The sequence below is a fragment of the Tripterygium wilfordii genome, chromosome 4 (assembly GCF_013401445.1).
Source record: "Tripterygium wilfordii isolate XIE 37 chromosome 4, ASM1340144v1, whole genome shotgun sequence".
NCBI classification, from domain to species: domain Eukaryota; kingdom Viridiplantae; phylum Streptophyta; class Magnoliopsida; order Celastrales; family Celastraceae; genus Tripterygium; species Tripterygium wilfordii.
The window spans coordinates 701,852-719,361 of NC_052235.1; the positions used below are offsets into that span (position 1 = coordinate 701,852).

The 17,510-nt window shown below is 37.0% G+C and overlaps 3 protein-coding genes, 1 non-coding gene and 1 pseudogene across 4 annotated transcripts; 1 reads left to right on the top strand and 4 right to left on the bottom strand.

Moving 5' to 3' along the window:
• Window positions 1–628: 628 nt before the first annotated feature.
• Window positions 629–6,064, bottom strand: LOC119997113 (two-component response regulator ARR12-like). The gene is made up of 6 exons (XM_038843926.1): window positions 5,686–6,064; window positions 4,852–5,004; window positions 3,843–4,229; window positions 3,594–3,670; window positions 2,260–3,507; window positions 629–964 (listed from the first exon to the last, which is right to left on the bottom strand). The coding sequence occupies exons 1-6, from the start codon at window positions 5,813–5,815 to the stop codon at window positions 893–895; spliced, it is 2,067 nt and encodes a 688-aa protein (XP_038699854.1). The 5' UTR covers window positions 5,816–6,064; the 3' UTR covers window positions 629–892.
• A 3,727-nt stretch (window positions 6,065–9,791) lies between these two features.
• On the bottom strand, window positions 9,792–11,350 carry LOC119997114 (annotated as a pseudogene).
• A 90-nt stretch (window positions 11,351–11,440) lies between these two features.
• LOC119997117 (uncharacterized protein At2g39795, mitochondrial-like) lies at window positions 11,441–13,276 on the bottom strand. The gene is made up of 3 exons (XM_038843930.1): window positions 12,977–13,276; window positions 11,988–12,316; window positions 11,441–11,857 (listed from the first exon to the last, which is right to left on the bottom strand). The coding sequence occupies exons 1-3, from the start codon at window positions 13,214–13,216 to the stop codon at window positions 11,698–11,700; spliced, it is 729 nt and encodes a 242-aa protein (XP_038699858.1). The 5' UTR covers window positions 13,217–13,276; the 3' UTR covers window positions 11,441–11,697.
• Window positions 13,277–13,433: 157 nt separating this feature from the next.
• TRNAD-GUC lies at window positions 13,434–13,505 on the bottom strand. Its single transcript has one exon. It is a non-coding gene; the product is annotated as a tRNA-Asp (tRNA).
• A 1,173-nt stretch (window positions 13,506–14,678) lies between these two features.
• Window positions 14,679–17,358, top strand: LOC119997118 (deSI-like protein At4g17486). Its single transcript, XM_038843931.1, has 3 exons — window positions 14,679–15,087; window positions 15,497–15,784; window positions 16,789–17,358. The coding sequence occupies exons 1-3, from the start codon at window positions 14,949–14,951 to the stop codon at window positions 17,055–17,057; spliced, it is 696 nt and encodes a 231-aa protein (XP_038699859.1). The 5' UTR covers window positions 14,679–14,948; the 3' UTR covers window positions 17,058–17,358.
• The last annotated feature ends 152 nt before the right edge of the window (window positions 17,359–17,510 follow it).

Sequence of the window (17,510 nt, forward strand, 5' to 3'; positions counted from 1 at the left end):
GGTCAACTTGAGTGGACCAGTCAGACCCAAATGATTTAGATTTCACAAAAAAAAAAATTCAAATTTCAAACTTCAAAATGTATGGATCTGTCGTTCCATAAGAGACTCTTCTTTTTTTTTTTTTTTTGAGTTACAACTAAAGTAGATATCCAATAACCGCTACAACACACTACCCAGAGTATTACATCCAGGCAAAAAAAGTGTGTTGTAGGTGAAACTTATATACTACTTCAGAGGGACAATCCTAACCGATGTGGGAGTACGCAGAGGTAAACAGAGGCACTTCAACCACATATCTACACACACACTCCACTCACACACGTGAGCTACACAAGTTTTTTTTGAGTTACAACTAAAGTAGATATCCAATAACCGCTACAACACACTACCCAGAGTATTACATCCAGGCAAAAAAAGTGTGTTGTAGGTGAAACTTATATACTACTTCAGAGGGACAATCCTAACCGATGTGGGAGTACGCAGAGGTAAACAGAGGCACTTCAACCACATATCTACACACACACACTCCACTCACAAATATTGCAATCCTGTGACTTCCCTCGCATAATCTTTCTTTGCACTGCAACTAAACAAACATCCAAGGCAAAAAAAAGAAAAAAAAAAAAAAGAAAGAAAAGAAGACCCAGTAATTATTTTCTGCATATAGAACCAGCAAGTTTGGTCGGTTGAAACAATGTCTGAAGATTATGACCACAACAGCAAAATAAATTGCAACATAAAAGTTAACATGTCTAGGAGCCTTAGGACAATGTTGCAGAGGAATGCATAAACAAGGACACTAACAACATTACGACGGCAAAATTCATGGAGAAGGCCTAGACTTTTATAGCATACCCTTCTTTCTACGAGACTCAGTGGGTAAATACTACTTTTACATGCATCTCCTGAACGAATAAGCATCAGATCCAAAGTCTCCTTGAATTGAATTCCCCTTGTCCGGTTCCTGCATCACCAAATTAATCATAACGTATTATCATAATCATTCATCAAAGAAAAAGTACACTAGAAAATATACTCTGACAAACTAGAGAATAATTTATCACATTCATCATATTAACAGCTATATCCAGATAAGCAAGCAGACTCTACTTGAAGTGACTTGCAATCCTAGATTGAATAAGCTTCTTCCATTGTAACATATCTCTAACAAGTGGATAACCATATCCATTCACTCCCATCAGAGCACAAGAGGAAGCTCCATTACAAGATACACTATCTACTCTGCATATGCAGCTTCCACCAAAAGTTTCTTGGAAGGTATTGCAAAACTGTGTTAAAAGCATTTTTAATAGCTAAGCGCAAATGGTAGGGAAAATAACAAAGTAAGAAAACAACAGTTTTGCAATACGTTATGATTAATTTGGCAAACCACTATTGGCAAACCACTTTCAGTAATGCCCCTCATCAAGGCAAACCACATCTGAGATGGGACCTCTAACTACCCAAGGAGTATTTGATTGTGAGCCAGGTGAATGTGCACATACATGGTTATGACTTATGACTTATGAGTAGCAACTGATTCGAGGATGTCGCCCACCAGTTTAAACCTTTTTTTCGGAATCTTAACATCAGCTCAATGTCCAAGGTTAGATGACAACTGGGTAACATGGAATGTTGAAATTCACAGATCTTACCACAAAACCTGCACTAGATGCATATTATGTGCACAATCTACATTCACGTATATGCCTAAATCCCAATCTAGGCTTGTGAGACTAAGATAGTAATCCTTCTCAACCAGAAAAAATGAAAGATAGCAATCTCTCCATAATGTAGCCTATCGTCATTCTTTAGTCTTAATATAGTCAGGTAGGCAACAAAACAGATATCAATTTCTGCATAAGCATTTGTAAGATTGCCTCCACACATACATATTCATGAAAAAAAGATCGATGCTCCTGCCAATCGGATGATGAAAACAAGAATCTATGCGTAAAGTCTGTGTGAGACCTTGAGCTAATAAATCAGAAAAGCAAGTAGATAAACTTGTAACACCGTGACTTTCATATGCAGAGCATGCATATTCATGCCTTCTTATCATCTCTTTACTGTGAATTTGTGATTCAACGTTCTAGCGGTTATAAAATGATATTAGAGAAAAAATAATTTCAGCTGGTCTTTAAACCTCAGAAAAATAATAGCAATTATTAAACACTCAGTTATAGAAAGACACCAAAAAGAAAAGGAAACTGCCGACATTTCAATAGAATGCACTAAAGAAAAGCAAAATTAATTTACCTGTTTCACCATTGCAATTGCTATGTCTTCTAAGTATCCAAAATTGTTGGTAATGTAACTGCCCTGCATCTTTTGTGGGCCCATGATATGGCTGTCCTTTGACTTCAGCAGTGTCTCTAAAGCCGAATTCTCTGTCTCATTATTCTTCATGGGTAAGGGTAATGAATCAACAAAACTTGATTGTCTTGTCAAACTGAAATCTGTGGTTCTCTGGAGAACTAGATTATAAGGATCCATGTTCTGGCCCAGTGGACGTCCAGGAACATTAATAGGAATAGCTGAGTTTACCGCAGCTCTTGAAACGTAGGATGTGTCGTGTCTACGGTCATCCCAACCTTGCAGGGCATTGTTAATTATTTGGCCAGCACAACCGTTATCTAAATCTGGTTGGCTTTGTAAATCAGCTTTTGCCTCCTGAAACTGTGGGGGTAGTGAAGACATAGAAGAAACATCACAGGAATTATTTCCCATTTGGAAAGCCAACATAGACATGCTTTCTCTCACATTACTAGCACGTTGACTAGCCCGTTTAAAACGCTCACTTAACTGAAAAGAATTGGATTGGGAACTGGTTGATTGATCAGCACTTGACCAGCTGTCACTACATCTAGCATGGTCCAGAACATGGGACGAAAATCCTGAATTTAAAGAGGCAACCGATATAGGAGATTGTTTTCCGAATTTTTGGCCACCTTGGCTTTCTTGAAGGAGTCCTTCTAACATCAATGGTTTGTTTGTGACACCAAGGAGATGGTTTGAACTCTCTATTTTTGCATCTGGGAAGCCACTAGAAACAGGGAAAGCAGTTGTATCATCAATGACATCGGGAATCTCTCCAATGCACGTAATACTCTTGTTTGACTGTAGCTGTTCAAAATCTAAAGACATGGGCATCCCTTGAAGTATGTTCCCATTATGGTTTCCAGGAAGCATGAGTGGCTGGAACTGAGCTTGATCATTGGCCAAGTTGCCTGAGTTTTGCACTTGATTCAATTGCATCATTCCAGGAGTCTGAAGACCATGCAGACCCAGACCAGTAGGAGTATTCAATCTACCAAGCATCCCACTAGGTTGGAGAGTTCTGAGAGCCGGATTATGAAACTGGCCTGCTCCAGACAAAGCATGGAATCCATATCCATTCACAGAACCCAATTGTAAACATGAAGAATCGGTACTACCCAAGGCTGCCACCATATTGGCTTGCTGGTTTGCCACACAGCTGATCCTCTTAAGGTAGAGCCTATATTTCTGCAAGCATAGAGTAACAAAATTAACTTCAAGGAGCATATGTTCATTTTGATTCAAAGTGGTCCAGGGCAGGTAAGAATGCGTGCCTGGAGATGGCTTGCCACATTTTCTCTTGTAAGCTTTTCCACATTCATTAACTCTTGAATCTTTTTAGGCACAGCCTCTGCATCAGGTAGGAAGGCAGAATAACCATAATGAGGAATTAAAGATCCAATGGATACCATCATACCAAATCAAAATTGAATTACATAGTGAAAAATGTCCCTGATGAGATGCCAATTACAGCTACCAACATAAAAAACATTGATCACTACGATGATTTATTAAAAGCTTACTGTCAATTCCAAGCTGATTAACAGCTGCAACAAACTTGCGATGTAGCTCTACCGACCAGACAACGCGAGGCTTCTTCTGAGCTGAAGAATCATCAATATCATGATCATTCTCATCATGGTCTTCATCGTCCTCCTCATTTTGGTCCTTTCGCTTTTTGTTAAGCTTCTGCTCCGAATTTCCTAATCCTGTGGTTTCATCGCTTCCTTGATGAGGCTTCTCTTGATTGTCAGAAATATTCCTGACCTTGTTATCAACTTTCTTTCTCCTTATCACATGCTGCCATATGTTCCTCAGCTCCTCAATCCGTATAGGTTTGAGTAAATAATCACAAGCTCCATGAGTTATCCCCTTCATTACAAGCTTGGTATCACCATTTGCTGACAACACTGGAGACATTTAAAACATTTTGTAAATAAAACTAATACACCGTTAGATAAAGACAAGCTTAGAAGATGTTCATCAAAATGTGTGGAAAATAAGTGCATATCAAATTCAAAAAAATGCTGGATGTCCAAGTATTTTTTATTTCCATTCTAGGAACTACATGAGTTTTCCAAGAGCGCTCATGGTCACTAGATAGGAATGGCTTAGGATTAGAAAGAGAGGATGTTCCAAGGGTTGAGAACTGCCATTCCTTGTTTGACATTTCCTTACTTAAGCCCTTCAGAACACATATCGGGAGGGTTCTTCCCTCCAAGCATTCCACGTGTTGTCATGAAATAGGATAATTGAGTCAAAAACTATGAAATCAGAATAATTCAGCAGAATCATACAGTTGTCATGTTGGCATAAAACTTGTTAGCATGGAGGGTGCCAAGGTTCTGGGCTTCCCATATATATAAAACTCGATAGGAGAAGGCACAAGAATAAAGGCGTTTAATAAATTATTAGAAAGTTGCAAACTCTGAAGAGAATATTCAAACATATATTTTTTACTACCGATTACCTATAGAAGGATGACCACACGAAAGATGAAGTGAAAAACTATGGAAAGAGTTTGTGGCTTACTTATAACAGGAAGGTCCATCTCAAGCCCAACGAGCTCAAGCAGCTTAAAACCATCCATGTCTGGCATATGGACATCACTAATAACCAAGTCAAATGTATTCTTGTTTTCTCTCAGCAGCTCCAGTGCAGTGATTGCCTGGTTTGTCGTGGTAACTGCAGAAACAAAAACACAATGAGAAAACCCACTTTGCAGAGACTTACGGTCGACAAATACAACCAAGGTGGATGTATCAAACCATATGGGAAATCCAAAATAGATATAGTATTACATTGAAAGATCCAAAATAAAGTCAATGCCCAAGAACTCATTCAATTTGGATCAAGACACACAAAGTAATCAAGAGCTCTATGCAATCATTTCACTAAATTTAATAGATACCATTACTTATTGAATAGCTTTAACCAAAAACATGGAAATCTAGGAAGAGCAAAGACCAAGTTGGGAATAAAATGAGTGAATTCTATATGAAAATCATGTTAGAACAGTGAAATCCTATACGAAGTATACATATCTAGGGACCCATTTCCGAGTCAGAGACCAAACAAATACAATGAACAACATAAAGACAATTGTGTAGTGAAAGGATATCTAAAGCAGCAGACATAATATTTGCAAAAGATCATAATGCAACAAAGCAAATAGATTTGCAATATCAAACTAAAACATCAACACAACATGAATGAAAGAGGATTGGAGGAGCAAAAATCTTGATTATATACCAAATAAAAACCAAAATCTAAACAACATAGAACAAAATCCCAAAAAAAAAACAACGTTAAATGACTCAGAAAAGAGTCAACACAAGTGGGTACAAACACAAAATAGAAGCAAACCGTGGTACTGGCAGCGACGAAGCAAAGTGTCCAGCAACAATAGACAAGTTGGGTCATCGTCAACGGCCAAAACTCTCATACCAATCGGAAATTGATCTCTGCCGTCACCAACTACTTGCTCTACAGTCATTTTGACACAAAAAACGCAAGGCAAACCACTTACAAGTCCCTCCCTTGTGCGGATTGTAGCCTCTGAAGACTGCTCTGGCCTCTGAAAAACCCAGAAGAGAGAGACTGAATATGAGAAGCCCAAATGCCAGAGACGGAGACAGACAGAGAAAGATTATTGTTCGCAAGGAGTGATTAGTCTTAATTGAAGGAGTAAATTGTGATTAAGAGAAGATAATCTATTAAGGAATGTGTCGTTATCTTACAATTGACTGAGAAGAGAGAGGATGTGGAATCTAAAGCCATACATGGACGGTGAAAGCTCGACATTGAGTAACACTCGAGATTTCACTGTTGATTTTTTGTTTTACCAATCATGGTAGCGCGTTTATCTTTTCCTTTTAAAAAAAATAAATTATCAAAGCCCAAAAAAACAAAGGGCCCATCATTATAATTGAACAAAAAATTGTTGTCTTTGATTTGTTGCTAGTATTTTTTATGAAGTAAATAATTCATAATTATGTTTATATACATACTATTTTTTTCTTAACTTAATCCAATGTATCCATGGAATTAGGTTCTACTTAGACAAAATAAAATAACTTGTGCAAAGAATCATGGACATATGGTATATTAAAATTGAATAAAACAAAGTGATTCAAAAGCTAAAGAAACTAATTAATAATAAAGGTAAGTAATTAAATTATTTTTCTTGGTTCTTTGTTTTGTTAAAATAAAAATCTCATCAAGCTCTCCTAAAAATGGAGGGTATCTTCTCTTTGATTTGATTGTTTGATATGAAAATCTTACCTCTTTTGATCCTTTGACTATGTCCATGATCCTTTTTTTTTTTTCGTTCAATTGCAAAAATCTAAAAATGTAATTATTTTCTCATTACACTTGCCATTTTCGGTCCCGATTAGTCAAATATGGGCTTCAACTTTGAACTAACACAAATTTTACAAGAATTTTGAACTTATTTGTTATTTTATTTTATTTTGTTTTAGGTCTAATTGGATTCATTGTTAAATCTTGCGGTCATATCATGAGTTTTAACTGTTTATCAAGTGTGAATTTCTTGTGTGGACAAGTCTCATACTTTAAATAGTGATTTTATGTGATGGTGTCAAATAGTCTCACAATTTAAATTATTATGATTCGACTTTTTATCACTTTATGTCGGTAATACAATTAAAGGAAAAAAAAAAGAATATAATTTGTGTGTGAATTAAAGGGAAAAGTATAAAATTTGGGCACCATATAATATATATATAAAATTTTAAAATAGCATTTATTGAGTGTGGCAGGAGCCACAGGAAGTCTATGCGGGTCAGATGGCACAGCAAGTGAGAAAAGGACACGAGTGAATGAGCGTACTTGGTTCGTCCTTTTCTTTTTAGGGGCCATTTTTAGGCCTGTAGATAGAGGAGCCCGATACATTACAGCAGGCCCCACTGTAATATCTTTTTTTGATATTAAAAATTTTTATTTTTATTTTTAAAAATCATAAAAATGTAGTGTTCATCGCAACGAACACAACGATATATTTTTTGTTGGAAATAAAAATCAAATTCAACATGAAAAAGACAAGACAATTCTAGACCATTGGATATAAACTCAAAATATTTAATGTTTTGATCACAATGAATTTGATTTTTGTTTCAAACAAAAAAATATACCGTTGTATTCGTTATGAAAATACTATATATTTATGATTTTTAAAAATAAAAATAAAATTTTTTACTACCCATAAAATACATTACAACGGGATTTACTGTAATTTTATTACAATAGGTCCCGGGCACCCGTAGAAAAGGCTTTTACACAGGCAAAGCATTTTTTATGGCCTGACATCGTCAAATCTAGGAGACACAACTAACCTGTCTAACCATGAACAGTTTAACACATTATTGTTGACACGATTGCAACTTGCAAGACAGAATCAACCAAAAACCAAATTTGGAGCTGCCCCAATACTTACACATCACACGAACACAAAAATCACAAACCCAAAAGTGGTGGGAGCAATTGCAAAAGCCTGCTACTTTTTTTCTTTTTTTCTTTTTAAATTGTATCAGTGGAGAAAGTTATAATGTTATAAGGTGGACTACTAAGATCACAATAATTATGAGAAAAATGTTAGGAAACACCAGTGAATTCTTACTCTCAACCTTGATTATCATTAAAAATATTATTACATGGTATTAGAGCATCTACTTGATCCTCAAGGACTTCCACGAGATGGTGTTTCAGTCACCTATAGAATTTTCAGATATGGACCACTCACAAGGTGAGGGGTACCACATGATGAACCATAATCCGTCTATTCCACTTATTGTGTCTCTTATGAGCGCTCAAATGCGGGAGAATATTATGAATCTCACATCAGTTAGATGTGAAAGTTCCATTCACTTAATAAGAGGTGTCCAACCTCGTAACACTTTAGGGCACTTTTAGGGACGAATCTCACATTGACATTTGACTCAATATGAAACAATACCTCGAGTGTTTGTTGGGTCAATCATTCTTCTCTACCAATTCTTTGAATTATTACAAACCCATCACAACAAAATTCGAGGCAAAAAAAAAGAAAAAGAAAAAGAAAGTTGGCAAATGACATTGCACTTGAATGCATGGCCACTATATTTTGTGCATCAAGTTTTAGTGGAGAAACAAAAGGACAACCTTTAACGTGGAGGGAGGATTTCATTTCCATATGATTATGAATTATTATAAGATATTATTAGATCAAGTTTGATTGACGTATGATTAAATTCAATGCTTAACTAAAGCAATCACTTGTTAATTATTAGTTTAATCAATCTTCAATTATTTTGATGATCATCACTTACTTTAGTCACAATCATTTACTTGAGATAATGACATGTTCGGTGGCTAATATATAAAGCACAAGTTAACAATCACTGTAGATTTTGCGTCTGTGTATGTCTTGTCATCGGTGTCGGATCCTCCCAATTCACATGCATTAATTTGCCCCATAAATCCCAATTATCCAGAATTAATCTTGGTTAAAAATGTTTAATTACTCCGTGTTACATCATATATGGAGGAATATATATTACATACACCTGGAAATATATATATCATTTTTTAACCGATAATGATGTCATATAAGTATACATTTTACACATCCGATGTGAGTCTAAACATAGGTTATTATGTCCACATACGCAAAAATGACTCACCCGATGACATGGTGAGTTGAGCATAAATTTGAGTCCATACGATTTGACCCAAGATAGATTTGTGAATAAACTATCACTCAAGTGATTTGTAATTAATGTACATACACATGCACAAGATCCCAATGAACACGTTAAGTAATTATTTTTTGATGATCCAGCTCACTATCATTTGACTACCCAATAATTAAACTGTTTTGCTTAATTAATAATGTATGTTATGACAGAACCCTCTCCTCTCCTCTCCACTCCACGCATCATATTTTTATAAAACCAAAGTTATCTTGAGATTCCTTTGGCCTTTTGAAGTCACATGAATTCTCTTAATTTAAAGAAGCAATGAATAGAGGGCAAGGAACAGGCTGAAGCTTTGCTAATGTTGTCTCCTATGAGGAAGATATAATAATATATATAAATATATTATGTATATATTGTTCGGTGGCTTCTTACAAGATTTCAGTTTCATATTCCAACGCGACGTCAACCGAGACATGGCTGCCTTTTGGTTCATTGCATATTGTCTGTGTCTGAGAGTAGAGAGAAAAAGAAATCCACTACAGAAATTAAGAGCTGTCACGCCTTCATGTGCACATGATATAATCTGTTCACATCCATTGTACCCACAGACCATTTCCTGCTTTACTTTACTTGTTAAGCAAGATTAAGCTTTCTAAGAGATATCAGCCTTTTGTGTTCATGAAACTGATACTTATGGCCTCTTGGCCCACACTATCAAGAAGTCAAATGGGCTCGGCGATATGAAAATGGATGGGCTGCAAGTCCAACACCAGAAATTGGGCCGTCGGCCCATAAAATTAGGAGTAAAGAGTTGTTATAGAGATTGTTAAAGGCTAAACATGAACAAACCACAATGATACCTTACATGAATTTTATCAAACAGTATAATTATAACAATATAAAATTGGCTTCAATAATCTCCTGGAAGCCATCAGTTATTCAGTTTACTTTACTCTTCCCATGCCTTCGTAGCTGCAAAAATTGAACAAAAACCATGTCAATCAAAATATGCATAAATCATCTATGATTAATTATCAATTCTCTACCTTGGGCTGAGATAGTCCACGACCTGTCTTGGCCAAGAGCCCAAAAGAAATATCCGCCCAAGCCCTGTGACAGTGCGAACTGGATCTTCAATTTTATGGACCCGACATCTTCATATCCGACCCAGGAGGTCCCGGCATAGGAATAATAGGTCATGGTTGGATTATCAAAATTAACATAAGCATGATTCGAATTGTTAGAATTAAAATCAAGAATCTGATCATAAGTTAGGGTACCATCCCCTGGACCCTTGCCTATCGCAGGCGCCCCAATACCATTCGAATCCGGATCCTTCAGTGTCCATGTATGCCCGTATAGTGGTAGTCCCATGATCACCTTCCTTGCAGGTACTCCACTTTGGATCCATGACCCAATTCCATAACTAGTACTAAAATTACTCGTTGGATCAAATAACGCTGAATTGGGCCCTGTGAAATTCTGCCATGGCCCATGATAATCAAAGCACATTGGGCTGATCCAGTCCAAATATCTCCTTATAGCCTCACTAGGGTATGATCGTACCGGCCCATCTAACTGGACTGTGAAAGCATAATAAACAGCGGACGTCAACAAGAGACGGGGTTTTCCAGCGATTCTGGCTTCGTGAACTAAAGCTTTCCGCCACTGCCGATATAACCAACCAAGATTCAACATATCCAGATCATTCCCAGGAAACTCCCAGTCCAGATCGACACCATCGAAGCCATAATTTCTAGCCACTTCAATTGTTGAATCGATGAAGATTGCACGCGTGGTGTTTGAGCTAGACATTTTAGCGAACACGTTAGGGTCATTGCCGGCACCTCCTATGGACAACATCAATTTAACGGGTGGACTTCGGTTCCGAAGGGCATTCATGAACTCGGGTATCTTTTGTTGATCGAATCCTGTTACATTGAGCTTGTAAGTAACAGGGTCGGGTAATAGGAGGCGTAGTAAATGTGGGTGAAGTAGGAGGTCTCAATTGATGAAGCTGGAAAACCAGTAAATGAAGCCCAATAAGCCGCTCTAACTCCTCGATGAGCTCGAGCAGCCTGAGAATTGGGAGGTGTGGCGGGTATGGGGAAACCCGGATAAAAAGAGGGAGCCGGGGCAGCAGAACTTGGAGGTGTACCTGAAATGATTGATTCACCCTTGGCAGTTGAAAAAATTACAAGCAACATGTAGAAGAGGAGAACATTGATTAGCCTAGCCATAATTGGGTTTAAGAACCAGGACAAATCAGAATATAAAGAGAGAAGTTTACATATATACATAAATATGCAAATGCATAGACAATGAAAACATCGAAAGCTTAGTGTGGGCTATTGCATTGGCGTATGTTTTGGACTGACATGTTTAATTTTTCTTGCAAAGGAATCCCAAAAGAAGGGTCATGAAAATGGACAAAAGAAGATTCAATAGTTTTAATCTACATCTCAGGCTTAATCCTATTTTTTTTGTCTAAAACTAGACATTCGAGAAGAAATAAAATGGGTAAGTTACATAAAACATCCATAACGAATCTGAGAGATGCTAGTTATGTTGCCGAACATGACACTGTTTGTCATAAAGGGGTTGATGATGATGATGCACCTATTTCTCCACAAATTTTAGAGCTGTAATAACAACAATATTTAAGGACACGGTAACCATACCCCTATTTCTCCATGAAAGACTTCAACTTTTCCAACCACTTGATGAGCTCAATTCTATCCTTGTTCATAATATGTTCATGCAAGAAAGTAGATAGTTCATTGTTAACCCCCCTCGCTTCTAAAAATCCATGAAGTTCCTTCTGAAGATTGCCATTGAGCTTCCTGGAAATGAAAGACACAAACGGCAAACTAAGCCACCAAATACACCTATTGCAAAACTAAACCAACTCATGCATTTCCAACAAACACAGTACAATTTCTTGCAAACAAGGAAAAAGAGAATATACTATACCTGAAATCAGGTCCCATGTACGGCCTTGACAGCATCGTGTCATGACTAAAGATGTATACTTTCTGAATCTCCAAGCAATCAGTCCACGCCGAGCAAGCAAACTCCAATTTATGGCCATCATTCTCCCTAGTGATATCAACAAGCAAGCTTATATGAAGAGCCACATCTTCCCCAGAGGCATCCTCTCCAGGTTTTGGAATAAGTTTGAATCCATCAAACATGGTTACTTCAATTTTGATGTCTTCAATGTCATTATGTCTTCCTCTCATGGTGATCCACTGCTCTCCTGGTCTATCTTCCACAATGAACGAGTTGAATCTGGTTGCAGGCTAGGTAATGCCAAAAAGAAACATACTTAAGAGAGAGGGAGAGACTGAGAGAGGGTGTAGAAATTATGAAAAATTACCAAACTTCAACATGAACCAAATCATTCATTATTGGTGCAGGAGCTTGATTAGAAATATTGAATGGGTATCTCAACTAGTCAGAAGCAATTAAACAAGTAATGGACATTTTAACAAAGCCATCATAAAAAAGGAAAAAAAACAAATAATAAGCAGTTCAATTGAGTGAGTCAAGGGCAACTTTTTTGAGATTATTTTTTCCCCATCATCCAATACAAGCTCATGACATATTTTTTCCTTTACAAAAGACCAAAAAAAAAAGGAACTTTAATGGAAACTCAACCACGACACAAAATAAGCTCACAAGCAGAGCCCAAAGGTCCACTTTACCTCTCCTCCCCTTTGTCTCCTTCGCTCTTTAGTCGACTTAACTAAACAGAGCAAACCCTCAGGCAAATCATTCAATTTCTCAGCAAAGGTAACAGAACCTAAATTCTTCATCAAATAAATGCCAACAAGTGAGACCAACACAGCACTCTAATCCATAAATTATCAATGTTCCCTTCAACATTTAATTTTCCATAATTTTGCTGGAAACAAAGAGAAATAAAATTCAACATCAAAATTGAAGGTACGGGAACGAACCTCATGTGGAGGGGCATACTCGGTCTGGTAGCTGATCTCGTTTCGGAGGATTCTAAGTATGTTCTCCTTGAAGGGCGATTTGGTGATTTTGTTCGCTGCATAAAGTCTAATTTGCAATGGAAGGCTTGAGTGAGAAATCCAATTGCAGTATTCATGGCGTCGCAGTCCATGAATCAGGGTTGTAGAAGAAGAACAAGAAGAAAACAGAGTTCTTTGGGCATTTCGAATCAAACGAGCCATGGCAGGTACCGTACTACCGCTGCAGCCTATCCTGGATCCGTCGTGGTGGGGGTTTAAGGTAGGGTTTAGAAGGCCGTAATACGTGAGACTAAAGGGAAAACTTAAAAGCCCATTATAAGAGATTAAATTACCAAGCTTATAAAGCCCAGCCCACAGAAAAATCAATTCCATGGTTGGCGAACCACGGCCCACAAAAGTGAAAGAAAAAAAAAATTTACGCCGTTGCCGGGGATCGAACCCGGGTCACCCGCGTGACAGGCGGGAATACTCACCACTATACTACAACGACTTCGATGTTCAGTCGATTTCAGTATGTTATATTTATTTAGTTACCTTAAACAAAAAAACAAAAACCAGGCCTTCATGATTCATGCATGAGAGTAGTGTCACAAGTTGAAACTTGAAAGCCCTTATTGGCCAAGATATTCATTGTACCTGAGAGAGAAAAATACAGATATTGATTTCTCTTGTCACATCCATCTTCGGCAACCAATTTTTATAGAATCGACATAAGATAATGTTTTGTTATATATAGAGTGGATGAATGTTGAAAACATCTACATAGTAAACCTAGCTAAAGCTAAAGATGAGTGTTCTATTATTTTGACTTATCCAGAGTTTTCCATATATCACTTTACCCCACACCATAAGGTGGATTCACATTGCAATCGTCCACGAAAGGCAATTATCACAAACCTGTTTTTGTAGATAATATATAAGTGAGGCGGTGGGACAATAAACTGACAGCCATTTAAATAATATAATTAAAAATGAATCGTCGAAATGCTGACGGTGCGGCGTGTTTGACTGCCGGTTGTGGATGCTAAAAGCTGAACACTAGAAATTCGTTAATTCAATAAATTATTAATTAAAGTTTCCCAATAGAATTTAGAAAATATCGATTCCCAATGTTGTCCCCCAACCCGACTCCAGAAATTAATGCTAAACTTAAAGCAAGAGTTTTATTTTAAATATTCCACCATTTATTTATAAATGGGTATATTTTTCCTAAGTGAATGATTAGTAATTGGCTTTTCAACGAAATAATAGTGAAACAACTTACAAACGGTTGATCGGTTATTTGATATGAATTAATGATTTGTTAACAATGCATTATTTTGTATTTGGAATAACTAAGTCTAAAAAACCTCTCTATTTTCCAATTATGTTTTTCTTCATAATTCGACCTTTGTGTGTGTGTTACTTTTAAAAGGCTCATTTACACAAAAAAAAAAAAGGAAAAAAGAAAAAGAAAGAAAAGTGATTCATTTGAACAACAGCAAAAAGAGAGTAGCAGTGTAGCACTAGCCCATTTATTCAACCTTTAAAGGTATTTTTATTTTTCTTTTTTTTATAAAGAGAATTTTCCCTTTTTTTTTGGGATTGCATTATGGTAATTTCCGTAATTTTATGGGATCACATACCCAAATAATTAGGTCCGATCCAGGTAGAGCATCTCCAAACCATTAAAAATTAAAAAGCGAAAGCTGGAGATCAAACACAGAGAGCACGGCGGACGTATTCGGCCGCCGGAAGAACCGAAGTAATTTCACACAAAGAGGGCCCTGTAAATTATATATCACCAAACTACACATGCAAAACTCCTCGGAATTTCCTTGGGCCACTCAATTTTCGCTTTTCCAGTGAGGGAACTTAACTTTTTCATGTGAGGATCTCACTTTTTTTTCCGCGGATAGATTTGGAAAGCTGAAGCCTGAAGGCTGTTCCAAAGATGTTGTGTAGAATGTCGTTGGAGCCCCGTAAGAAGAAGGCCGGGTCGGTTCCGGTTTACCTGAATGTCTACGATCTCACACCCATGAATGGCTATGCTTACTGGTTTGGCCTCGGGATCTACCATTCTGGAGTGCAAGGTTTGATGCCTTTTCTATGTTTCTGAAAAATGATTTGCGTTGTTTTTGTGAAACTTGTAGATTTGAATTTTCTGTATGGTTATTGAGAAATGAAACGGAAATGGGATTATTTTTCTTTCTTGTCTAATTTGGATTTTCTTTTGGTTGGTGCGAAAATATGTTTTCGTTCATATTCTGCGGGCTTGTCTATTAGAATTTTCATACCAGCGAAATGGAATTCACAAGGTTGTCCTTAGTTATTTCCCTGAAACATATCCACTCAGATTGTTATATTAAAGCAATATTATTCAATATTTTATTTTCCTCTGAGAAGAACAGAAATTGGGTTACGAAGAACGAGGATTTTTTTTTTCCAGTAACCAAACACGTTTGCATTATGACATCAATCTGATTTTTTTTTCTGCTGCAGTTCATGGTGTGGAGTATGGTTTTGGAGCACACGACCATTCAACGACTGGGATTTTCGAAGTGGAACCAAAGCAGTGCCCTGGTTTTACATTTAGGAAATCAGTTTTGATTGGAAGAACTGATCTGGGTCCTAAAGAAGTTCGAGCATTTATGGAGAAATTAGCTGAAGAGTACTCTGGGAACACTTATCATCTCATCACAAAGAACTGCAACCACTTTTGTAATGATGTGTGTATCAAATTGACAGGGAAGCCTATTCCTCGATGGGTGAATCGGCTAGCTCGTTTAGGTAAGAAAATTAATCAAGTTAAGACATTATTTAGTTGCTTTCCCCACTTTAAGATGATCATTCACTTGGTTGTCGCTAAAGTTAGGAATTTAGTGCAATCAACTTTATATTTCATGTTTACTTTTTAAAGCATGTAAAGCATGGTCATATTTCTTTGATTCTAATTTTCTGGACAAAAGGTGGGTGATATAATAGTTGCCAAGGATGAGTGTCTCTTACAAAATGAAATTAGGAAATGAAGACTTAGAAAATGTTAACAAAGCTTTACTTCAAAGAAGCAATCTTTGATTTAGCTTGAAAAATGTGCTCCTGTAAATATAGAAGATTCCACGAAACCAACTTATCAACCACAGCCTCCTTCTCTAGTGGTCTACTCTGTCATTGCGTCGAGGCTTTTGAAACTTTTTTCACATTTACTATCAAAGCTGAGCCATTCGCCATTTTGAGAATTATTGTCAACTTACCCTTTATAACCATGGCCAACTTTTGCATAAATTGAAGGATATTTGTATTTTCATGCATTGTAACTTTTCCTTACGCTGTGGAATGGGTTTCTTCATTTTTAACCACACAGTGTTGGACATATCTTCTCCAAAGCTATTTTACTTATTGTTAGGAAACCTGTGTTTAGAAATTGATATGGCTATCAGCCATATCAATTTGCTCAATATACTAGAGTTCAGATTTCAGATTTTTCTTCCGTTCCAAGTATCAAATAGTTCCATTAGTCCCAACTTTTTTGGTGTTCAAATCCTTTTAATTCCTACCTTTTAAACAGTTTTGCTGTAAATTTGCAACGAATTAGCAAGGGTTTTTGGAAGCGTAAACTTTAATTAACTATTTGCATTGACATGGCTTTGGTGTCAATCGACGCCTTTCTCACATTTATATTTATTGGGCAAATACTTCGTGTGGACACGGTTATGCAATCTCTTTTCTCCCTATGCCGCCAGTTGGAGGGGTGAAGCTAATGTCATTCTATGTTTCATTTGATGTATTTACAGGCCTTTTCTGCAACTGTGTTCTTCCAGTGGGATTGAACGAGACAAAGATTCAACATGTTAAGTCAGAAGTCGGTGTCAATGAGGAAAAGAAGAAACTGAGAAGCAATTCAAGTAAATTCACATCCTCTTCTAACCCTGTGCCTCCTCCTTCTGCATTATCCTGTCCTACAAGTTCTGCAATAAGACACAGCAGACAAAAACGTTGCCTTCCCACTCCTCTGTCTTCGATCCACAGTAATTCCACAACCACCTTAAGCTTAAAGCTTTAGATTTTTAGTTCTTTGGATTTTGAAACTTTAGGGTTCTACAGTACCAATCAGCAATATGCCGAGGGGTAAGTGTGCAAATTTCTTGTGTACCCCGTCTGGTTATTTGGTTCTGCTCTCTCAATTTCGTTTGTTGTCAAAATAGCTGCTTTGGAAATCGTGTTTTACGTAACATGCTCCTGTTTATGGTTCATAAGATCAAAGTGTTATAGTAGAGTTCTTTGTCTCTTGCTTGTACACGCAATTATTCTATGAAAGCTTTCTCTTGGCTAATCTTGAGTGAGGGAGGTGTTTTGATTTGGTATTTTTGAATGATTTGCTTCTGTCCAATGTTGCTTCTAGCAGGACATATTATGTCAAATGAGTTTTGCAACAATTAAGGAAAATCACGAATGTCTTTTTAAAATAGTAAACTGAGCAAAATCCAGTTTCTTAAAATCTGAACTAGATTGACGA

Coding starts and splice junctions, on each gene's coding strand:
- LOC119997113 (XM_038843926.1), bottom strand. CDS start 5,815: ATGACTGTAGAGCAAGTAGTTGGTGACGGCAGAGATCAATTTCCGATT. Junction 4,230..4,851: donor GATGGACCTTCCTGTTATAA/GTAAGCCACAAA, acceptor AAATGTCTCCAG/TGTTGTCAGCAAATGGTGAT. Junction 965..2,259: donor CAATTGCAATGGTGAAACAG/GTAAATTAATTT, acceptor TTGGTGATGCAG/GAACCGGACAAGGGGAATTC.
- LOC119997117 (XM_038843930.1), bottom strand. CDS start 13,216: ATGGCTCGTTTGATTCGAAATGCCCAAAGAACTCTGTTTTCTTCTTGT. Junction 12,317..12,976: donor AGTATGCCCCTCCACATGAG/GTTCGTTCCCGT, acceptor GGCATTACCTAG/CCTGCAACCAGATTCAACTC. Junction 11,858..11,987: donor TACATGGGACCTGATTTCAG/GTATAGTATATT, acceptor TTTCATTTCCAG/GAAGCTCAATGGCAATCTTC.
- LOC119997118 (XM_038843931.1), top strand. CDS start 14,949: ATGTTGTGTAGAATGTCGTTGGAGCCCCGTAAGAAGAAGGCCGGGTCG. Junction 15,088..15,496: donor CTACCATTCTGGAGTGCAAG/GTTTGATGCCTT, acceptor TTTCTGCTGCAG/TTCATGGTGTGGAGTATGGT. Junction 15,785..16,788: donor GAATCGGCTAGCTCGTTTAG/GTAAGAAAATTA, acceptor ATGTATTTACAG/GCCTTTTCTGCAACTGTGTT.